Raw genomic sequence first — 22,108 nt, 5'->3', positions numbered from 1 at the left:
CAGCTGTTTATTGTAGGCTAGGACTAAAGTACAATAAATTACCAACATCCAGGGGTCCGTTTATAACTAGGGGTCGTATGTAAGTCAGGTGTTCTTAAGTAGGGGACCGCCTGTATTCTCATTTCAGCAAATAAACAGTCATACAGTTTTCCAATGTACTTTCTGTATCAACTCCTCACAGTTTTCCAAGTCTCTGCTTGCTGTCATTCTATAGAAAGCTTCTATGTCTACTTCCAGTGGACAGCCCCTACTGCACCATGACATACTTTAACTTTGATGTGCCATGCATAACATTGTGTGATGAATTTAACATCCTGGATTGTCTTGAGGCCTAAGGAAATCCAACCTGTTAGCCTTTTATATGCTCATCTTACATTGTAGATTATTCAACCTAAGAACATCTCTGTCCACTCTTACTTTTAACCCTTACAATGCAATGAAGTGCTTGTACTCCTGCTCTTGCGTGGCTGGACACAGGACACACTCAGCCAATAAGTGGCCGCCTCAGACCATAGGACGTCACATAAAATGTAAGAGGAAGTTACATCACATGGTCTGATGAGTCTACTAATTGGCTCATGTGGGGTTTTTTGGCACCTACAGGGTTTCCCAAAAGCTGTAAAGATGGACATTACATTATTGATGTTCACTGTTTGCGTATGCACTTAAAGGAAATCTACCATCAAAATCAAGCATCATAAATCGGATGCACTTCCTCATATATTCGGGCAGCATGACTGTGGCGATTTGCTTATATTGGTTATTAGTGGCCTTTTTCCTTCTAAAATCAACTTTAACAATTATGCCAGATGGGCTATGGGCATGTTACAGAAGCTCTCTGTGCTCTGGATTAGCAAGCTGTTACTACACTGCAGCAGCAAGTCTCAATCTCTACCTCCCCCCTGTACTTCCTGTAATCTCGACAGCACTCAGCACACAGTGGGAGGGGGAAGTGCTCCTTAAGAATTAACAGCCTATCAATCTGCAGCAGGGAGGGGATCTGATAACACACCCAAATCCTTTCCAGTTCCTTAGCATAATTTTAAAAGGTGATTTTTAGAAGCAAGGAGGCCATGGCTAGCAAATGTTAGAAGATTATCACAGTCACAGTACCTGGATCTATGATAAAGTGCCCTTGGTTTATCATGATGGATTTTGATGGTAAATTTCCTTTTAGTTTATATGCAAGAACAATTCTTTAGGATGCAAAATCTTTTTTTTTAATACAGAAGAATCTAGTCTTTATTAATGTATTTTATATCCTTTAAAATATCTGAAAACCACACTTATATCCATCTAATATATGCAACTTGTAAGTTCTGACCAAGCTTCAATAGAGGATCATGCATATGGCTTCATCAGCTGCATTATTTTCCCAGTGCAAAGACTGATATTAACACAAATGGGTTTAAATGGGAAGCTGCCATAAAAGCAGGCACATAAATGTAATTCTTCCAGACGGTATTTTGATGCACATTTTTTGATGTCATGAATATTTAATGAAATGGCCCAAACTAAAGCCATATAACATTCTTACATTACTGATGCCTGCGCCCGTGAGCTACAAACATTAGAGCCATGATTGAGTGTACTAAAATGAACTCATTCAGCATCGCATTGATTAGTCGAAACGCAGGGAAGGAGAAGGGAGACAGAGGAAAAGATGCGTTACCCCACTTAAGAATAAACGCTGGCACAATTGAAGGTTCCATTGCCAGAGCAAGGACGGCATTATACACTAGCCCATAATTAAATAAATAAGGGATCGTTGTAAAGCGCTGCTTGCCGAGTCCTGACATTAATCTGGTGGGATGTTAATTAGGTTCAAAGACTGCTTCCGGTGTTGTTCTAGTAATTTATTATGTCACAAATTGCAAGATGTACTGGCTGACCTGCCCGACTGCCTGGTATCAGCAATCTTGAGGGCAGCTAATTATCTTCTTCTCCATAAGCATGTGCATACTTTGTATCCAGCAGAACTTAAAGTGGAAGAAACAATCGTAAGAAAATCATTTGACACTTCCAGACAGGAACATTTTCTAGACAGGAATGAGTAGAAACTAGAGTATTTGATGTAAACAGAAGTTACTCTAATACATTCTTTAGAACTTGAGTAAAAAACTTTGCTAGAATTTATCTTACGTATTATATAAAGACAGAGGCTCAATTATTGTATTACCTTATATCAAAGGCAATCGCCCATGTTTTTTGAATGGACGGCTATAACTTTTAATGAATCAGCACCCATGTCAGGTAATTTTATCGGATTGTGCAACCAAGTCGTTAAATGGTAGACCAAGTTCTAGTCAGAACCATTTCTCAGGAATCTTATGGTCAATTGTAGTGAGCCATGGGCTGAACACCTAAAAGACATGTGACATACTAGTATATCACAGTGCTGTTAAGGATATTTGCAGAGGGCTCACTGGTTGCTGCAAACACCCACTGGTAACACCAGTGATTGATGATCTGTACAAAATTTCAGGGCCTGTTGTTTCTGATGATCTGTTGCAATGTGTTGGTGGCAAACTGTTACAAATTGTTAGCAAATCAACCATATACTGCAATACTGAAACATTGTAGTATATAGTAGGAGCAATCGTACCCCTAGAGTTAAAGGGGTATACAAAAAGCCATTATGCTATAGATAAATTAATACCCCGCTTCTCAGTACACAGCATGAAATGTTAAATACTTATATAGCTCTGAACACAGAAAAATAAAAAAGTGGTGGGGAAGGGCTAATGTATGACAAGCCCTGTACCTCGGCATATATTAGGCACATGTTACATTGTGGTAAGGGGACAGTTTTAATCAATTCCAGCAATAAACAATATGAAGATTTATGAAGATCTGTGAAAACAGATACAAGATTAAAGCAAAACGGCCATGAAAAAGGAATGGTAACGCCTATCCTTTTTAAGGCCAATAACAGATGAAAGCAGCTAGAGCACAATATTAAGGCATAATGTCCAGTGAACATCTAAGAGTTTTTTTTTTACAATTTCATGGAGCCAACTCTTTCTCAGCTAACATTAGGTCAAAAATAATGTTACTGAAAATTTCTTCTATTAAATTGCTCCATTTTAATCAGCCAGAATAATATCCATTGTTGTTATAACCTTTGGGTTTCATGACTTTAAAATTAGATTTTTGCTTCTAAATTTACATTTTAAAGTTTTAGACTTTCAGGTAACAATAAGAATACATCAACGGATAAAACTAAAGAAGGAATGGCTGTGTGTGCCATAAGCTTTAGTAAATAAAGTAGGCAGAGAAGCTTGCAACTAGGGGCAGCAATGGGTTGGATGGCAATGCCTTTTATTGATTAAAAAACAGTGACATGTCTTTCCAGACATTGCAGCACAGCAGCAGTAAAACATATGTTAAGTGAAACCAAATGTGTTTGGAAGGGGGGCGAATAAAGGCTGAAATCTGTCAGCTGAATGAATGATTGTCTATGACAGCTCTTATACTCAACTTAAGAGACCAAGGGTGAAATGTACATTTCAAACACATGACGTATAAGACTTAATGCTCACTGTAAGACTGTATATTCCAGGCGTATGCTGTTCATATATGTCGCCAAAGGCACATATGGATGTAATGGGTGTGTTTTAACTCTGGTTGATCTGATTTTTTCACTTGAGTTAAAAAAAAACAAATGTTATATGATATATAAAGTTTACACACTTTTTTCCTATTCCTGTTTTCTATTGATTTTGCCATACTGTGTTCCGGTCCGTTGCTACATTATTGGACCATTCCCTTGCTTTTTCATTTTGTGCTTCCCCTCCATCTTGGATTTGAACCGATTCTGCCTGACTTTACTTGTCTGTCTTCCATTGTTTGTCCTCTTTCCTATGCACTCAGTCAGTGTAGGGACCATTGAATATGCTATCGGCATCCTGCCTTTGGAAAATATCCCTATATGTGTTTTGGGGTTGGTTTTTCATGTCAATGTCCATGAGAATACCTCACAGTGATACAAACTTATTATATATACAGTGGTAAAAACTGATTAAATACTATAAGGCAGTGATGGCGAACCTTTTGGAGACAGAGTGCCCAAGTTACAACCAAAACCCACTTATATGTCGCGAAGTGCCAACATGACAATTTAAGCAGTAACTTATTGGAACCTGCTGTATTACAGGTTTTAATTGTATTGGCCTCCTGAATTCACCAATACAATAGAAAGATGATGGAGAAATTTGCATTGTAGCTTCCCGCCAGGGTCCCCTGAAGAGGAAGGATCAGGGGACCCAGAGCATGAGGTCCAGCGATAATCCATCTCTATCCACACCTTCTTGCTCCTCCTGTAGTCCCAGCAGCCAAGGATGTTGCTTTAAAATAGCACTGAGCATGGCACGTCCTGGGCTGTATTGGATCACAGGGGAAAGTCTTGAGTCCTATCTGGCAAACTCTAAATTGGGGTGAAGGCCTTGGTGCCCACAGAAAGAGCTCCGAGTGCCACCTCTGGCACCCGTGCCATAGGTTCGCCACCACTGCTATAAGGCTTTACTAAAGTAAATTATAGTTTATCCTTCATCATATTTACCCTGATATGTTGTTGGTCTATAGCCTTTAACAGATATTTAAATTCCTGGTACCTGTTGTGGAGCCTCCTAAAGAAGAGCTCTTAAGTCTCTGAACTACCCACTCACTCAGCCAAACCAGTTCCATACACTGTACTGCCGAGATGCACAGACATTAAAACAGAGCTGTCTACAGCTGGAAACCTGTTCCTTATGAAATCTATATACTGGTTTGGCACATCATGTCATTAGGTTTTCTGAAAATCATGCTTGATGTTAAGACTGCCTTACAAGGTAGCTAAGAGGCAATGTTTTCCTTATCCCAATGTACTTGCAAATTTCCCAGAATCCCCAGGTGGAGCATCAAATGGTTGAAAGTCTCCAAGTGCCTGAAAAGTCTCTTTACTTCCAAAACCTTGCTCACACAACAAAATACAGAATAGCTGTCATCTTAGAAATGTGTACAGAAGCGTTTTGGAGCTGTGTTTGGATATATGGACCCAATTAAACATATGTTTTCATGGATCACAAAGACTGAGGATTTTCCATCTGTGTATAACCATGCGAATGTATAAATCTCTGAAAATCTATATTTTTATTTTTTGGTGACCGCATTAGTTTAAAGTTGCCTATAGCCTTCAAATGTCTATATTAACTCATGGTTCATAGTATAATGACACACTATCAATGCTTTTGTTCACTGAACCTCAATGTGAATACTAAGCAGTTTATTGTAAGTAAAATGTTAATATAATGCTGTACAATAAGCCAGCTAAGCACTGACACTTGTGCTTCTTTACTTAGTCCATTATTTGTCTTAAGTTGGATTGGACATTTACATGAAGCAAGTTCAATTTATTCCTTATAATGTAACATTAATAACGATTATACAAGAAGGAAAGACAATACTTGAACAATTCTTAATGTCATCACATTATTGGTGTACATAAAAAGGTAATCTCTTGTTATTGCCTTTCATCAGGGCACTTTTCATACTCTTTATTCATGATCTACAACTTATCCTAATGTAACACTAATTTAATATAGCCGTAAGGTTTTGTCTGCATTTTAATTGCCAGCATTTGCATAATAATCAATACACTGACACTATTAATTCATATATACATAAAAGCTAGCACAGGAAGGGTAATGTTTATGCACTGGACTTGTTAAAATATTTTAGAATCCAGTTTTTTTTTTGCTCTTTTTAGGATTTTGAGCAAAATACTATTATCACTGATGTATTATAGATATATGAACCTACCTGGAAAAATGAAGCTGTAATCGTTATTAAATATAAAAAGCTACTACTCATGTTTAAGCAGTAAAGCATGAAAAGTTACCTTTAAATTAGGTCACATACTTTTACATAGTAAGTAGCACAATTTTGAAATTGTTAAGTAAAATTTCAAAACTGTTTTCCAGTTCCCCTGAGGTAATTACCAAAATATACTTACTTAAAATTGCAGATTTGAAAACTGTGTTTCATCTTGCAAAAAACAAGACCTCATATATCTGGGTCCATAGAAATAAGTAAAAATGAATGAATGGTCTTAGTAAAATATATTTTTTTTAAATTTGGTTTTCTGTCTATGATAAACTCCTATAAATAATAGCAGGATTTTGTTGTCCACACAAATAGTCTTCAAAGAATATTTTAGAGAGGTGTTGTTCAAACCACAAAATTTTCCTCTTCTGAGGGCCCTAGTGTAATCAGCTATAAAGATCCAGCAGAAGACAAACCCATTTGGAGTTGAGAGGAGCAATTATTTGACAATATGATCTATTTCTTATAGATAAATCATGAATATTATGAATAATTAGTTATTTTTTAGGATACACCCTATATAGGCATTTTATGTATGGAGATCGGACCCCCAAAGATCTCAACCTCTGGTGAGTCCATCATACCTCAGACACTGTTAGAATACAATGTCTAGCTAAGACGATAATGGGTGGGGGGATTTATAACCACTTTGTCTGGTTTCTTATACTGATTTAGACAATTGACAAAAAAGTCTCCAAAAGTAGTTACAAAAACAAATTCCCCCAAGTGTGTTGATAGAAATCATTAATGCTATATTCGATCATTTATTTGTCTTTATACAATATAACCTTACATTTATGACAAGTTTCTGTTCATTCTTTTGGCCAAAGCCTTAAGTTCAAAGTCATGGTTTTCTTATTCTGACTAATTTTAAAGTATCTTTAGGCCATTTGGATTTCTTTTAGGGAGCTCAAAGCTGTAGCTGACATCTAAGAAGGAAGTACATATTTCTATATCAGGAGTACCTGAGAAAAGCACAAATTATAATGTAATTGAAAACACTGAGAACATCATAAAACATTTAGCAAAGACTGCAAACCCTTCTTAAATAAGTAAAAAAGCAAAAGATAAAGAATTTGGTATTCCTATGAAAAAGTTAGTTATAGTTGGCAAACTAAAGGTATTAGGTAGAGATGGGCGAATCAATTCTAACAAATCGGAAAACTTCGGTTTGACACAAATTCGAAGTTTACGGTGATTCGTGGGAACAATCCCCCCCCCCCTTTATTAGCAAAATGGCCGCGAGCACAACGTGTTACATGGGCCAGAGAACTCTGGGAAGAAGAAAGGAACACCCTCGATCACATGTGCAGACATGTAAGCCAATCAGCGACCGGCAGGCTTATGTGATGTCACAGCTCTATAAAAACAGACGCCCATTTGGAATCCTGTTATCTCACACTGCATGTGCTGTCTCTAGCGTCTAGCGCTTGTACTCAGTAGCTGATGGAGTGAATTTTGCTCAAAGTCCAGGGTGTCTTTTTTGGGGTTCCGTATACCCCATATTTCAATTCTTTTTTGTTGCTAACATTGATATCAAGAAATCTGTGTCAAATCAACATAGCTGATGGAGTGATTTTTGCTCAAAGTCCAGGGTATCAGTTTTTGGGCTTCTATATTCCCCAAATTTCAATTCTTTTTTGTTGCTAAAGAAAAAATCAAGAAATCCGTGTCAAATCCACATAGTTGCTGGAGTGATTTTTTTCTCAAAGTCCAGGGTGTCATATTTTGGGGTTCTGTATTGCCCAAATTTCAATTCTTTTTTGTTGCTAAAGTTAATATCAAGAAATCCGTATCAAATCAACATAGTTGATTAACCAATATGTCAGACAGAGAGGTGGCAGGCGGAGCAGGCACAGGTTGCAGCACAGTAAGGGGGCGTCGCAACAGGGGTGACTCTGTGAGGCCAGAACTGCCGGTCTTATCTAGCAGCAGTGTGTTGATTAACAACCCAATGGTTCTCGATTGGTTGATTAGGTCATCCACTTCCTCCCAAATGACATCTGACAACCCCAGCCAAGAATCCGTGGGTTCGTCAGATACAACCCTTAGGTAGCATGGCCCAGGAGCAGGTCAGCAGCCCTCACCTGTCCACAACCAGCCTCTGCCCTGTTCATTTCCCTCAGCCAGAGATCTACTAGGTGCCTCCCATCATCTTTACCAGGGACTGGAATTGTCACCCACCTCCACACTCTGTCATTGTGCCATTTTCTGACCTCCTGCTGCTGCCGGCACCTTCACACTCTGTCATTGTTCCACATTGTGGCCTACAATGATGGTGCCACCATCAGAATTTGTCGTTGTGACACTCTCCGGCCTCTTGCTGCTGCTACAGCTGCCGCCCACCGACACACACTGTGATTGTGCCACTCTGACCTGCTGCTGCCGCCGCTACCTCCACACTTTGTCATTGTGCCACACTGTGGCCTACCATGCTGCTGCCACCTCCAGAATTTGTCAATGTGCCACTCTCTGACCTCGTGCTGCTGCCGCCACCTCCACACTTTGTCATTGTGCCACTCTGTGGCCTACGATGTTGCTGCTACCCCCATAATTTGTAATTGTTCCACTCTGCAGCCTACTCATGCTGCTGCCAACTGACCGCTTTCTCCCTGGAACACCCTGTGATTTCCATAATGCTGTTTTTACCCTTCATTTCATCTGTCAGAAGGACTGAAAAGCTTCAGGATTGATAGCCAAAAGCAGGAGTGGATACAGAACACAGAGCACATGCAATATCATTTTACTGGTCATCTCTGTTTTCGATTAACTCCTGTTTGTTTTTGGCTTTAGCAATATTGATGGATAATTGACTGATTGAAAGCGGACACTGACGGAAGAAAAGAAGGGCAAAATTATCAGTAACATCAATGCAAAATTACTGCCGATACACTTTCCACTCTTTTCTACATGTATCAGCATTTAACAGAACAGGTTCTTTCGTGATCTATGGAATCATCTGATGTCAGTGTAAAATGAGTTCACTCTTTGATGTTATAGTGTGATCTTGGCCCTCAGATCAGTCATTTCGAGCATTAATTTGTCAGTCTGCGTTCCCGCTTCACTTATTTGGTCAGGTTGGCCCCTGTAAGTGCCCATGGAATTGAAGAGTGAAGCGATTCTGAGAGCGGCGGCTGTTATGTGCATGTTATACTAAAACACAGTATTGTTTGAAGACCAAACCATGCTCCCTATGCATATTTGAGCATGGCACAATGTTCTACAACACCCTAAAGGCTCTCTGCAGCAACGAAATACCTGTTTTTTTAACGTGATCCTTCATGATTCGATTCGGGTCGAATCAAATTTTGTCAGGAAATTCAGCGAACTATAAATTCGCCCATCTCTAGTATTAAGCGTATAGAAATCAATGCAAACAAAACTGGTTGTTTTTCACATTAACCACACTTTGGTAGAGTGAAACTAGAATTTCATGGTTTCGACCTTTCTTTGATGATGCTTATGTCCTGGAAATTTTTTCAAAAATGTCTGTATTTATCCTCAAATTGCCATTGCCATAAAGGTTTAGGGTGCAATTATAGCAATTCTTTACAAAACCTATATGTACAATGCAGTTAAAATAGGAAGGGACCCATAGGTGCATGACGCACCCACTAGCAGATTTTAAACTAAACGTAAACTTATTTATGAGACCAATACAACTTTTTAAAAAAAATTTTCTTCCAAATTATATTTTCAATAAAAATAAGTTAAAATGTTGGTTTGTAAATTTAGTAGTGTTTTATTTATTTGTATCACTTAGTGTAGTTTGTTCTTGATCAGTTCCTGCTGGTTGGCTGTTCTTAATAAATTGTAATAAATTGTCCATCCTCGTACAGTTTCCATTTGTTGGCAGCACAGTCCCCCATCTACATCTAAGGCCAGTGATTTACTTCAGTTGTTTTTGTTGTTACTTCATGTTTTTTTTCCACCAAAACCAGTGCAAGTGAGAGCTCAAACACAAATATACAATATGTATACACACATAAACAAAATTGTTGGTACTCCTCGTTTAATGAAAGAAAAACCCACAATGGTCATAGAAATAACTTAAATCTGACAAAAGGAAAAATAAATAAATGAAAGAAATGAAAGGCGCATATTGCTTTTAAACCATGCTTCAACACAATTAAAAAATTATAACTCATGTCACGGACAGAAATGATGGTTCCCTTTTGAGGTACCGTATATACTTGAGTATAAGCCGACCCGAGTATAAGCCGAGACCCCTAATTTTACAACCAAAAAACTGGGAAAACCTATTGACTCGAGGATAAGCCGAGGGTGTAGTACACAGCCAGCCCCATGTAATATACAGCCAGCCCCAAGTAGTATACAGCCAGCTCCATGTAGTATACAGCCAGCCCCATGTAGTATACAGCCAGCCCCATGTAGTATACAGCCAGCCCCATATAGTATACAGCCAGCCCCAAGTAGTATACAGCCAGCCCCAAGTAGTATACAGTCAGCCCCAAGTAGTATACAGCCAGCCCGATGTTATATACAGCCAGCCTGTGTTATATACAGCCAGCCCCAAGTAGTATACAGCCAGCCAGCCTCAAGTAGAATACAGCCAGCCAGCCCCCTTAAAAAAATAGACTTAATACTCACCCCCAATTCTCGTCGGCGACTACCGGCGGCTTCTGTCTTCTTTCTTCTCTAGCCGGCGGAGTCGCGTCCATGCGACGGTCATCAGCGGCGACACCGCCGCATCATAGTGTGCGCCGGCTGGGAGATCGCATGGACGCGACTCCGCCGGCTAGAGAAGAAAGACATGACGCTAATATTTTTTTTGTTGACAGAGCTGGTTTAGGGCTTATTTTTTGCGTGTTGAGTTGTCCTTTTCAGTGATACCGTTTTGGCGTACCTAATTTGATCACTTTTTAGAACATTTTTATGAAGGGATTTAATGAAAAATGTACATTCTTGGCGAGTTTTTGGGTTTTGTTTTTACGGCGCTCACCAAGCGGGTCCAATAATGTTACTGAGTTATTGTACAGATTGTTACGGACGCGGCGATACCAAACATGTGGGTTTTTTCTGGTGATTTTTTTTTAATTTTTTTATTAAATATGCATAGGGAATGTGCTGTGTCCAAAAATGCCGGATGGCATTAAAAAAAAAATGTGTACAGGAGGTTATAGTTTTTGTACATGTATCAAAATATTATAAAACCTATACAAATTTGTTATCCCCGTGAACTCCCCGACCGAAAGAATACAGTAGACATGTTAATTGGGGCACACAGTGAAAGCCATAAAATCCAACCTCACAAGAAAACTGTGCAAATGCATTTTATCACCAGTTTTACTGCATTTTGCATTTTTTCCCCGATTCCCAGAACACACAATGGAATATTAAATATCATCACTATGAAGTGCAATTTGGTACGCAGCAAATAAGCCATCTTTACATGGAAAAATAAAAAAGTTAGAGATTTTTGATGGTGAGGAGTGAAAAAAGAAAAAAAAAAAAAAGGGTCAGGTCGTTAAGGGATTAAATGATATAATAACATGCCTTGACATTACATTCTTACCATGTTCTTCAGCTACCACAGCAAGATTTGCATGGGCCTCAGCTTCTTTTTTCCCTCCATCTGTTTTTATTTTTTTAGCTGTCTGAAAGCAGCATTCATAAAAGTGGTTTGACAGCCAATGGTCATCAAGCTTCTTGAAGTACTGCGCAAGTGCAAACTGATTTTTGTAAACCTCTTCATAGTAGCCTTTGAAAGACAAAAAAATAAATATATATTTATTATGTCAATATTATCTGTGAATTCACTTTCTGAAACTGAAAAAGGAGTAGTTCAAGCTTGTAAATTGCTAAAATAAAAATATGAACCCTGTTCTTCTGATACAATTAGAAAAAATGTGGACCATAACAATTAGAACCCCATTAAAAAAGAATTCTTTTTTCATATAGCGCCTACAGATTACGCAGTGCTGCACAAAGCTTGACAAAACCCCGTATGGCACCGTGGGCCCATTGTCGTGTATGGGGGACGTATATACCCCGTATATATGTCGGCCATATATATATGTCCCCCATACGTTTGTGTGAATATACCCTAATAAAGTAGTGATTACAAGACATAAAAAGAAGCATTTAGTAAAACCAGTTTCTGATGATATGATTCCCAACAACCCAGTTTAAAATGCTTAAGTCCCTGGGCAACTAGTCCATTTCAATAGGTGGGTGAACTGATCTGAAGAAAAATTTAGATTGGTAGAAGTAGAGCCATAGAAAATCATTTTTACCAGCTAGTTAAATAGTGATTTAAAGGACACCTGTCATCAGGTCTGTGTCACTTGTCCTGTCACCTCTACCTGTTGGAGCAGCTCACAAGGATCCCATCCCAGCCTTTATCTAGTTATTTCATACATTAATCATTATAAAATCATCTATTCTTTATCATGTAAATGAGGCTGGTCACATGGTCAGAGGCAGTGATGTCACCCGTTACCCCTCCCCTCTCCTCCCCCTGCTCATGTCTGTGTGTACTGTATAGTAAAGCATTGCTAGTGTGTGTGTGCTGCATCTGCTGACATGCTGCATCCTCCTAATATACAGAGACACAGACATCAGCTACACATGAATCTGACATGTTCTGCTGTAACATGGCTGCCTGGAGCTGTTATATCTCTCCTATACACACACACACAGGCTGCAGGGGGTGTGGCCACCAGCACCAGGAAGCACATCATTATACAGCCTCACATCATTATACAGGCTGTCAGTCAAGCACTGGGGGTGTGGCTGTGCCTCCCACTCATGAATAGAGTGGACAGCTTGAATATGCTAATGCTTCATTGGACATTTCACAGGTCATTTGCATACAGCTTTAGGACCTCATTGCTTAGGTTTACAGGCATGTAGAGGGACAATGAAGGGATAGAGGCAATGCTCTCTAATGGCAGTTTATGAAAATATATTTAGTTTAGGGGGGTTATTTTGCATGACGGGTTCTCTTTAAGATTTTGTAGATTTGCGGAATACTTTTTCATATGCACCGCAGTGAATAACAACTGAAATTTTCTCTTTTAAGACTTGTTCGTTATAAACCGTTATAAACCATTTCACATTTAACTCCTTTGTATTTGAGGATGTAACTGTACATCCAAATTCCAACTTTCTAAAGCTGGGCACTAAACCTGATCTGCGGGTACATAAGCTTTAATTGCGTGATAACCACAGGAGCACTGACTGGCAGCAAGGTTCCTTCACCTACAGTGATCATAGCTGTTTCACCATTTAGATGCCGCTGTCAATACAAACAGGAGCATTTGAAGTGTTTATAGAATGAGGAGCCTCATTCTCCATTGGCACCCCCACACTCTGATCGACCCTGTGATCAGGTGACAAGTGTAAAGAAAACCTCTTCAGAATTGGCAAATGATGGACTATTATTAGTCTTATTCTTTTTAATGGAAATAATTCATGGTCCGCCAGGGACCTTTGGTAATGATAATCAATTCTCAGGATAGACCTCAATATGTGATCAGTGGAATGTTTCAGTTCCAATACACTTAAATTGGAGCTAAGCTAAAATAGTTTATTGGTGTAAATGTTTTATAGTTGAAACAATAATGTTTACATATCAAACATATGGGTATTTATGCAAGTACTATTTGTATATATACACAAACAGGTGGTGCCCTACTTAAGAACACCCGACTTACAGACGACCCCTAGTTACAAATGGACCTCTGGATGTTGGGAATTTACTGTACATTAGCCTTAGGCTACAATGATCAGCTATAGCAGTTATCACTGGTGTCTGCAATGAAGCTTTAGTGTTAATCCTGGTTCTTTTGACAATACAACATTTTTAAAACACAATTGTCACAGAGACCAAAAAAATAGTGGCTGGGGTTATAATTATAAAATATACAGTTCCAACTCACATACAAATTCAACTTAAGAACAAACCTACAGAACCTATCTTGGACGTAACCCAGGGACTCCCTGTATATGATACACACACACACACTAGTGTTTTTGAAGACAAGATTGCATTTTACAAAAATTGTAACTTGGATTACAAGCGTCACATGAGCCCTCCCCACCCTGAACTGTACTGTACCTTTGGCTCTCACAAAACTGTATAAGACAATATTGAAGATGTATAAGAAATAAAGGGGCTGGTCGTTGTACTACATATGGCTAAATATATTTGGGGTGTGGAACAGATCTGCTGCGTTTATGAGTGACTTCAATTACAGGCATGTCCCAAGAACATATTTAAGTTTCCACTGTGCATATGTTACTTTTATAGCTGAAAATATTGTCTGTAACATACTAAATAATTTTGGATGTGTTGTATCTAGTACCTATGATTGTATGTTTTGACTAATCCATTTGTGAAAAAATGTCCTGCCGGTATTAGTAGAAGACGTTTAAAAATGATTTTTATTTTTAAAGCTAAAAGTGCATATGAAATAATAAATAACATGAATAACAAGGAGTGCAATATTTAATTGGGAGAGGTGCAATAATGTGCGATAAGTCAAACAATAAATGTGGAGTAAAAATATTCATTAAATGTATTACTTATTAGTTTGATCATTATTGGTACAACACTGGACCTTCCTACATAGAGGAACTCAATAACTTCAATAACTTACATTCCTTAGGGAACGTGTAATTTTGCATGCCATTTATCCAACAGCAAGTAGCTGCTGTGCTTATTTTCATGCCCCTGGTTATAGAATTTTATTGCTAACAGAACTTGCCTTTACAAGGTTATGTGACCGTATTGAAGAGTCATATGTGGCTCCTCTGTGGATCACCTTCTGGTTTTAGGGCTTGTTCAGTCAGGCGTGTCTGATACGTATCCGCAAAAAACGCAGACATGTTATATCCGTGTTCAGTCCGTATTGTATCTGCATCCATTTTGGTTTTGTAATGTGTTTTTTGCCCAGCCAGCCCAACTGGTTGCGTAGCAACATTTGAGAAAAAATGGACTGCATATGTATGTCACCCGTATCTTTTTATGCAGATCTTTGGAGGTTGGTGATCTGCATTTGAGAAAAAAATAGTTCATGCTGCAATCTTTCTGCACATCAGTGAAAAAAAAAGACATGTAAACAGACCCATAGTTATTAGTTCATGCCATCATAGAGGGTAAATGTCAATGTGACAGTCCAGTATAGGTGAAGTAGGACTACATCCGTGTTGAGTATACAGTTAAATAAGAAAAGATAAACGGGTGATAGAAATTGTCAGTGTGGGCAGGGGTCTAGATGACCAAGTCACTCTCCCTATAACGCCCTGTTTGCCTAACTTCGGAGCTGTGGTCCTAGATGACCACAGCCCGACCGGAACCTCTACCTGCCAGTAACTCACAGGCAGTCCCCGGGTTACATACAAGATAGGGTCTGTAGGTTTGTTCTTAAGTTGAGTTTGTATGTATGTCGGAACTGTATATTTTATCATTGTAATCCCAGACAGAACTTTTTTGGTCTCTGTGACAATTGGATTTTAAAAATGTTGGGTTGTCATAAGAATCAATATTAACACTAAAGCTTCATTACAGACACCTGTGATAACTGTAATAGCTGATTATTGTAGCCTAGGACTAAAGTACAATAAATTACCAATATCCAGAGGTCCGTTTGTAACTATGGGTCGTATGTAAGTCGAGTGTTCTTAAGTAGGGGACCGCCTGTAATGACCCATTAAGCAGGTATGGTTCCAGTAAAACATATAGAGGCAGTGTCAGTTATAGGGTTAAGCACTCAAATTCAGAAAGGGCCTGTTTCACCCTTCTTGGGCTCATCGGGGGATATATGGTTTTGCAGAGACACCCTATTGAAGACAATCAGAAAATATAAATCAAACAAGACCTCCATATACTTGTAAAGGTGAAGAACCAGGAATTAACTGTGTTCAGTAAAAACAATTGTTATCCTTACTTTCTTTTAGTGAGAAATGGAGGAGTTTAATTAAGCCAGGGGATAGAACAGGCTGTGGGATGAATATGAAGAACCCATGTGAAAAGCCTGAATGACCAGTGGATCAATGAGCCTGGTACCTCAGTGCAGTTTAAATAGCACGCTATGTCCGAAGTAACCCCCCCCCCAAGTTTGGCAAGTTTTTGTTTATTAAATTAGCAAAAGTATCTACATTTCAGTTTTTTTCTGTCATGATGGGGTGCAGAGAAGTTTTTTGATCTTATCAATTGGCTGCAATGAAACAAAGAGTGAAAAATTGAAAGGCGTCTGAATACTTTCCGTACCCACAGTACCGTGGGTTGTACCTGGTTGGTTTAGATGCTTTCCAACCAGTAATGGCTGATCTACAAGGTGTTTGAATACAATTGAAAAGTATCCAAGGAAACATAAGCCAATGCAGAACATATAATACGAACTATGCCCTAAACTTCATGCTGATGCCTGCAAACTTTACCCAAGATTTCACAAAGGGTTTTCAGAGCTTCACAGCTTATAGCAAGGGTGACTGAAGTATACAGCTGTGCGCAAAAAACAAGATGTGTCCTATTGGGTAAAATCCTGATCTCAAAGCGCTCATGGCAGCTTTTAAGAAGACATGAAAGTCATGAGACATCTGCAGGGAGAGCAACAGGGCTCCAATTTGTCCATTAAATGAAGCTGTAAACATTGATTGTTTGCTCTAGATTCTTGGCACAAGGAATCAGGCTAGATGTTAGGTCACTAAATGCGATCATCTCTAGCTTCATTACGCTTTTTATTTAAGACTGACCAGAGGTGCAGTATCCAAGTTATATGCTGTGACATCTTCCTACTTTCTCTGATTCCCTGCCATACTTCATGTCAGGAGAAAATCATAATACCACAAATTTGTTCTTTGTGTCTTAGTTAAAAAAAATAGTTTTATTCTTCAGCAACATAAAAGAAACGCTTACAAAGAATAACTATCTATTCAATAACTATATATGTGCACAACAAGATCAAGGACTTCTCTGTGACCTTCTCTAGCTTCTCTAGTCATCCTTGGCCACCTGAAGATGAACACATCAGTGGCATACACTTTTCTTCTGTCATAGCTTCTTCATGAAAAGAAACTAAACAGATAATCTGTTAAGTATCCGGGCTAATGAGCACTGCTTTAAGCTAGATGGAGCAGATGTCAGATAAGGACAGAGATGCCAATGTGAATATACCCGTTGGCAAATGTAATTCTGCAAAACAAGAGTCTCTAGATGAAAAAATGGGAAGTACATGATGAATGATTATACATGGCATTACAATGAATCTGTTGAATTTTCAGAACAAAGAAATTGTAGGTAAAACTATTTAATCAGAACTGCAAAGATGCTGTGCTAGGTTTGTGGTTGGAAGCAATTCTTTTCTACTTCTTAGAGCCACATTTGGGCATGATATAAGCAGTCTTACTGCCACAGTATTTCCTTTCTGGGAGCAATCCATGGAATGGGGGTGGATGATAATATCTGTGGGCTTGTTGCAAAGAGAAGTTGATTTATGGGCTGTTTCATTGCTGCAGCACTCCCTAGGAAAGACGGAGTGAAAATATGGAACATTATGTGACCTATTAAGACCTACTGTGAGTGAAAACAGTGGATGTTTTAAACCGGAATGTATTTAACTGCGGTTTTTCACTTTGGCACATAACTAAACAAAAATGGGTAAACACTTTAACTTGCTAATAGTTTATGGGGTGCAAATGATGTTGTGAAAATCAAATTGTGAAATAAAATGTAACGTTATCTTTGAAATGTGGACCTATATCATACCTTTCAATATTGGATCCAAAAATTGTGAAATGGCCCTCCTCTGCTCTGAGAGTCTCCCCATCTAATTAGAACATAAAACTGAAATCTGCTAAAATGCACTAACAGCAACTATGGAAACAACTAGACTACTTATTATTTAAAAGTCGAGGTATGCTTTTATGACTATATTTGCTGTGTTTATGGTAAATAGAAAAACAATAAGTTTACATGGTACGATTATCAGCAGTAAAACTCATCATGTTGCCACAGATTATGACTTACAAGTTGTGTCTGGCACCCTTTGTATACTTTCTTGTTGTTTAAAGCATAAAAATTTTTTCAACAAAATCGTATAAATCAATAGTGCAGATGATACTAATAAACTTTATCATATACTTCAATAAAAAATGTTTGTCTCATTCTTTTTCATCTGCCTTTTGTTCCATATTTAAGCTGTTTGTGTAAATCAGCTTTCTGTCCTGTATCCATTGATAGCAGAGAGATAAAGTAGCCTGATAATTTGACTAAACCCTTCCTCAGTAAGCTGAATCATCAAGGGACATGCTCTCTTGGTATGTAAAGAGTTAATCATTATCTGTCTGAAGTGGACATGACCACTGAATGCTTCACATACATTACTATTCATTTTGGAAAAAAATCTGAAAACAGTTTAAAAGCTTTAGTTAGGCTTTAGGTCTTCAGGTAAGTTATGTTTTTAAAAGCAAAAATAAAAACAATAGTTCTGTTAATTAATCATTCCTGTTAAAAGTCCTGCAAACTATATAATGGCTCTTTTGGAATTTCAGCATGCATAACAGTTTTATTTTTGAATCGACCAGAATTAGAGTGAAAAGTCAAAAAAATCTAAAGAAAATCACACACTGCCACCATATATTCTTTTTTTTCTGTTATGTTCCAAGATTACTTGATGCATTAATTGAATTTTGATACTTTGTTGCTTTACTTTAGTTTATTAAACCAAAGGAGCTCCCTGGACTCCTACATATAAATTTCTCTACATAAGTTATACTTGGCCTTCTGAAGTGTTCTGTGATATTTCTACCATTTCCAGGTTCACTTTTTTTGTGAATAGAGAAATCACATTGTAGCTACTGCTTTGTGTACCCTATGAGAATTTATAGGTTATAATAACTTGATAGTAATGCAAAATAAGCCTTAAAAGAAAGCATTATAAATGAAAAGCAAGAAGTATTTTAACAACAGGAAATATCACATGTAGCACATATGAGAAGCTATGATATTATGCAAAAGACTCAAGGTCCTGGACCCAGAGAGGTCTCCTGAGGGGAAAGTGACCCAAGGCTGATTATTGTTACAGGCTAAGCTTTGATTGAATGAACTCATGTGACCTCCAAGTGACAATCCTGCCTATGAATAACAATGACTGCAAAGCTAACCACTGCAACACAATGTCTTTTGACAAAGGATGACCCACTCTGACAATGTCACAAAAAAGGAAAAGCTCAATTTTATTTTAACACTCTTGTAAGAATAAATACAAATTGTGTCCTAGGGGTTTAAGGAGTAACTAGGACTTTTCAAGAACAGTATACCGAAATCTCATATGACCTGTCCAGTATATATATATATATATATATATATATATACACACACACACATATTTATACACACACACACACTTTTTCAAAATTAGAGAACATTCTATTAGTCCCTAATAATTTTAGGGTTTCACATAGATACAAACTTATTCCACCTAACCGTGCTCGGAGAGAAATGGGCGGAGATTAAAAGGCTAGCAAGACAGTTTTGCCAAAAACCAAACATCACACTGAGGAAAATAGCGAGCTTAATCAGAAGATTTATAGCAATGCAACCTGGGTTCAAGCTAGCTCTGAGAATCACAAATGTTGTTGCGTTCCCAGTTAAGGAGGGGGATAGGATGGAACGTTAGGAGGAGACTCACTTACCCAGAAAGATTTACCGAGATGGAAGGAACATAAGACGCCTCCATCACAGGTTTTGGAGCCTTTTCAGTAAAAGGCGCCATAAAAGGGAGTTTGTTCAGATGAGGAAAAAAGGTTTCACAACAATACAATAGCAATAGCGTATGTGAGGGGGGGAACACATTCCAAGCAGTTATGTGGAATTGGGCGGTAGAGCAGAACAGAGGCCTAAGAGCTCAATAGGTTCCAGGTCAATCAAACGAGATTGCAGATGTCCAGAAATTGTCTCTGTCAACAATGTCAGCAATGCATGCAGGGTCCATTGGACTTGTTACAACAACTTCCGCAATTAATGTGGATTGCGGCATTGATAAGTTGTTTAGATACCCAGAGCTAACCCAGAGAACATACTAATGAACTGCTAAATTGGTCATTGAGACCAAAAACCCATTCTAGATACAGATCTATAATACAGGAGTTTCAGACATGGCAGAACGAAGCAGGGGTACAAGAATCAGTCGATATATGGAACACATTAGAAATCATGGCAGTGAAACATAGATCTGGTATTGCATCCAATACACTTAAAACAATAGGTTCTGCACTTAATATTAAAATGCCAAACCTTACTGAAAACAAATTATATTTGAGATTAACCACTTACTGACATGTGATGTACTATTAAGCCACAAGTCGGCTGCGGGTGTATGGAAACGCAAAAACGAAAAAGGCCTCGGCGTGAAGAGGAGCTATAGCATCCACAACAATTGTCCCGAAATATACATCTATGTGGGATATAGAAATGTTACTCAAATATTTAAGTTCTTTGGACCCGGAGGCACAGTGCGTCAGTCAATCAGGTATTAAATTGGCTTTTCTAATGGCACTAGCTTTGGCAGAAAGAACGATGGAATTAACACTGATCCATATTAATGAACCATGGTTGACACCGGTTGAAAACCGCACACATAGACCAAAGTCTGGTAGAACTTGACTTAATTGAGGATCCGGGCTCATGCATAGTCCTTGCAATGAGAAAGTATCTAGAATTAACACAGCCTTTAAGAAGAGAAATTACAGAACTGTTTATCACATCTAGAACTCTGATTAGGAGAGCATCTCCAAACACCATTAGGAGTTAGGTTCTTGAAGCAATGAGCAAGGCCGGTATAGATACTAACATCTTCAGGGCACATTCAGCAGAGGGGCAGCTGCAACTAAGGCAATAGCAAAGAAAGTACCGTTGGACACCATACTAACAGCAGCCAGATGGTCTTCCAAACGTACTTTTGTAAAATATTATTGGAGACCTACAGAACAGGAAAGACTTGACACTACCAGGTGTGTGCTAATCTACCTATTAACTCATGCTGGGTGGCTGCCTCCCGAAGAACAAAGCTCAGTTGGAAGGAATCTATAAATTGCAATCTGCATTAATTCTAGGGAATAAGTCAGACACCAATCAACAGCTCCCACCTCCCAACCCTATAGAAGTTTAATGTACCCTAGTAGTGTGTTTTAGGAAACTAAAACAAATACAATTCTATTCCAATAGGATTGAGGGCTCAGAAATGGTTCATGCAACAAGATGCGACAGAAGATAAGAAATAGCTTTGTGAGAACAGAACACGAAGCCTTCATCTATTCTGAAATTGGACTTTGTCTTATTTCCAGTTGATTGTTATTGTTCTTTCAACTTATTTACAAAAATATCCTGAGTCAGGCCTGACCAGTAAGGCTCTATTCTGTCTCAGGACAGTTTTGTAAATAAGTTTTGTAAATAAGTCCCTTTCAGTGCACAGAATTAATGGGCGGTAGCCGCTGGCACCCATTAGCTGTTGCTGGGTGGCTGACCTATTCCCTAGAACAAAAGCAGTTTGCAGCTCATAGATTCCTGCAAACTGAGCTGTCTCTGTGTGTCTCCGTCTCTGTGTATCTCTGTCTCTGACTCCAGTTTTCTGTGTGTCTGTCTCCAACTGTCTGTCCCTGACTGTTTGTCTCTTTGTCTCTGACTGTCACTTTGTTTGTGGGGAGATTTATCAGAAGTGTTTGAGAGCAGAACTGTTCTAGTGGCAAACAATCAGAGGTCAAGTTTCATTTCCTACAGCTGTTTATAAAATTACAGCTGATCTCTGATTGATTTCCGTGAGCAACTGGAACCGTTTTACCTCAGACATCTCTGTATCCCTATCCATATTACATCACACATGAGCTGTCTTATCGTCATTGCCTATAGTAACCAATCAAAGCTCAGAGCTCATATTAATGACCTGTGGCTAAATAGCAAACAATCACGGCTCAGCTTCTAATTGCCACAGCAGCAAACAATGGTTACTAGATATTGTGGTTAATAAGTGTATTTTGTAAAGCGAGTGGTAAAATTTTCAGTGCAAAATGTGGCGAATATAAACGCGGCTGTAATGGTAGGACACAAACAAGGACAGTGAGCCCTGACACTGAGACCCCCAATCTGTCCCTACCTGCTTATTAGGTCCCCCCTAAAAAGAGGCCAATAACTGGGCGGCGTTCCCTTCCTGGGTAAGGTGTGAACACGTAACTATACAGACAGACAAATAAACACAATAAGACGAGGTATACAATCCGA

General features: G+C 38.6%; 1 protein-coding gene across 4 annotated transcripts in view; it reads right to left on the bottom strand.

The window, feature by feature from the left end:
* TTC29 (tetratricopeptide repeat domain 29) overlaps positions 1-22,108 on the bottom strand; it is a 157,661-nt gene that overhangs the window by 78,752 nt on the left and 56,801 nt on the right. For 3 of the 4 annotated variants that reach the window (XM_072121677.1, XM_072121686.1, XM_072121694.1), the window contains exon 5: positions 11,402-11,587. The exons of the other annotated variant lie outside the window; for it this stretch is intronic. In XM_072121677.1, the coding sequence (XP_071977778.1) occupies positions 11,402-11,587 (186 nt within the window). The remainder of the gene's footprint in view (positions 1-11,401; positions 11,588-22,108) is intronic. 4 annotated transcript variants of the gene reach the window in all.

This window comes from Engystomops pustulosus, chromosome 1, assembly GCF_040894005.1.
Source record: "Engystomops pustulosus chromosome 1, aEngPut4.maternal, whole genome shotgun sequence".
In the NCBI taxonomy this organism is placed as follows: domain Eukaryota; kingdom Metazoa; phylum Chordata; class Amphibia; order Anura; family Leptodactylidae; genus Engystomops; species Engystomops pustulosus.
Note: the sequence above shows the minus strand (reverse complement) of the source record. Positions and strands in the feature narration are given on the sequence as shown.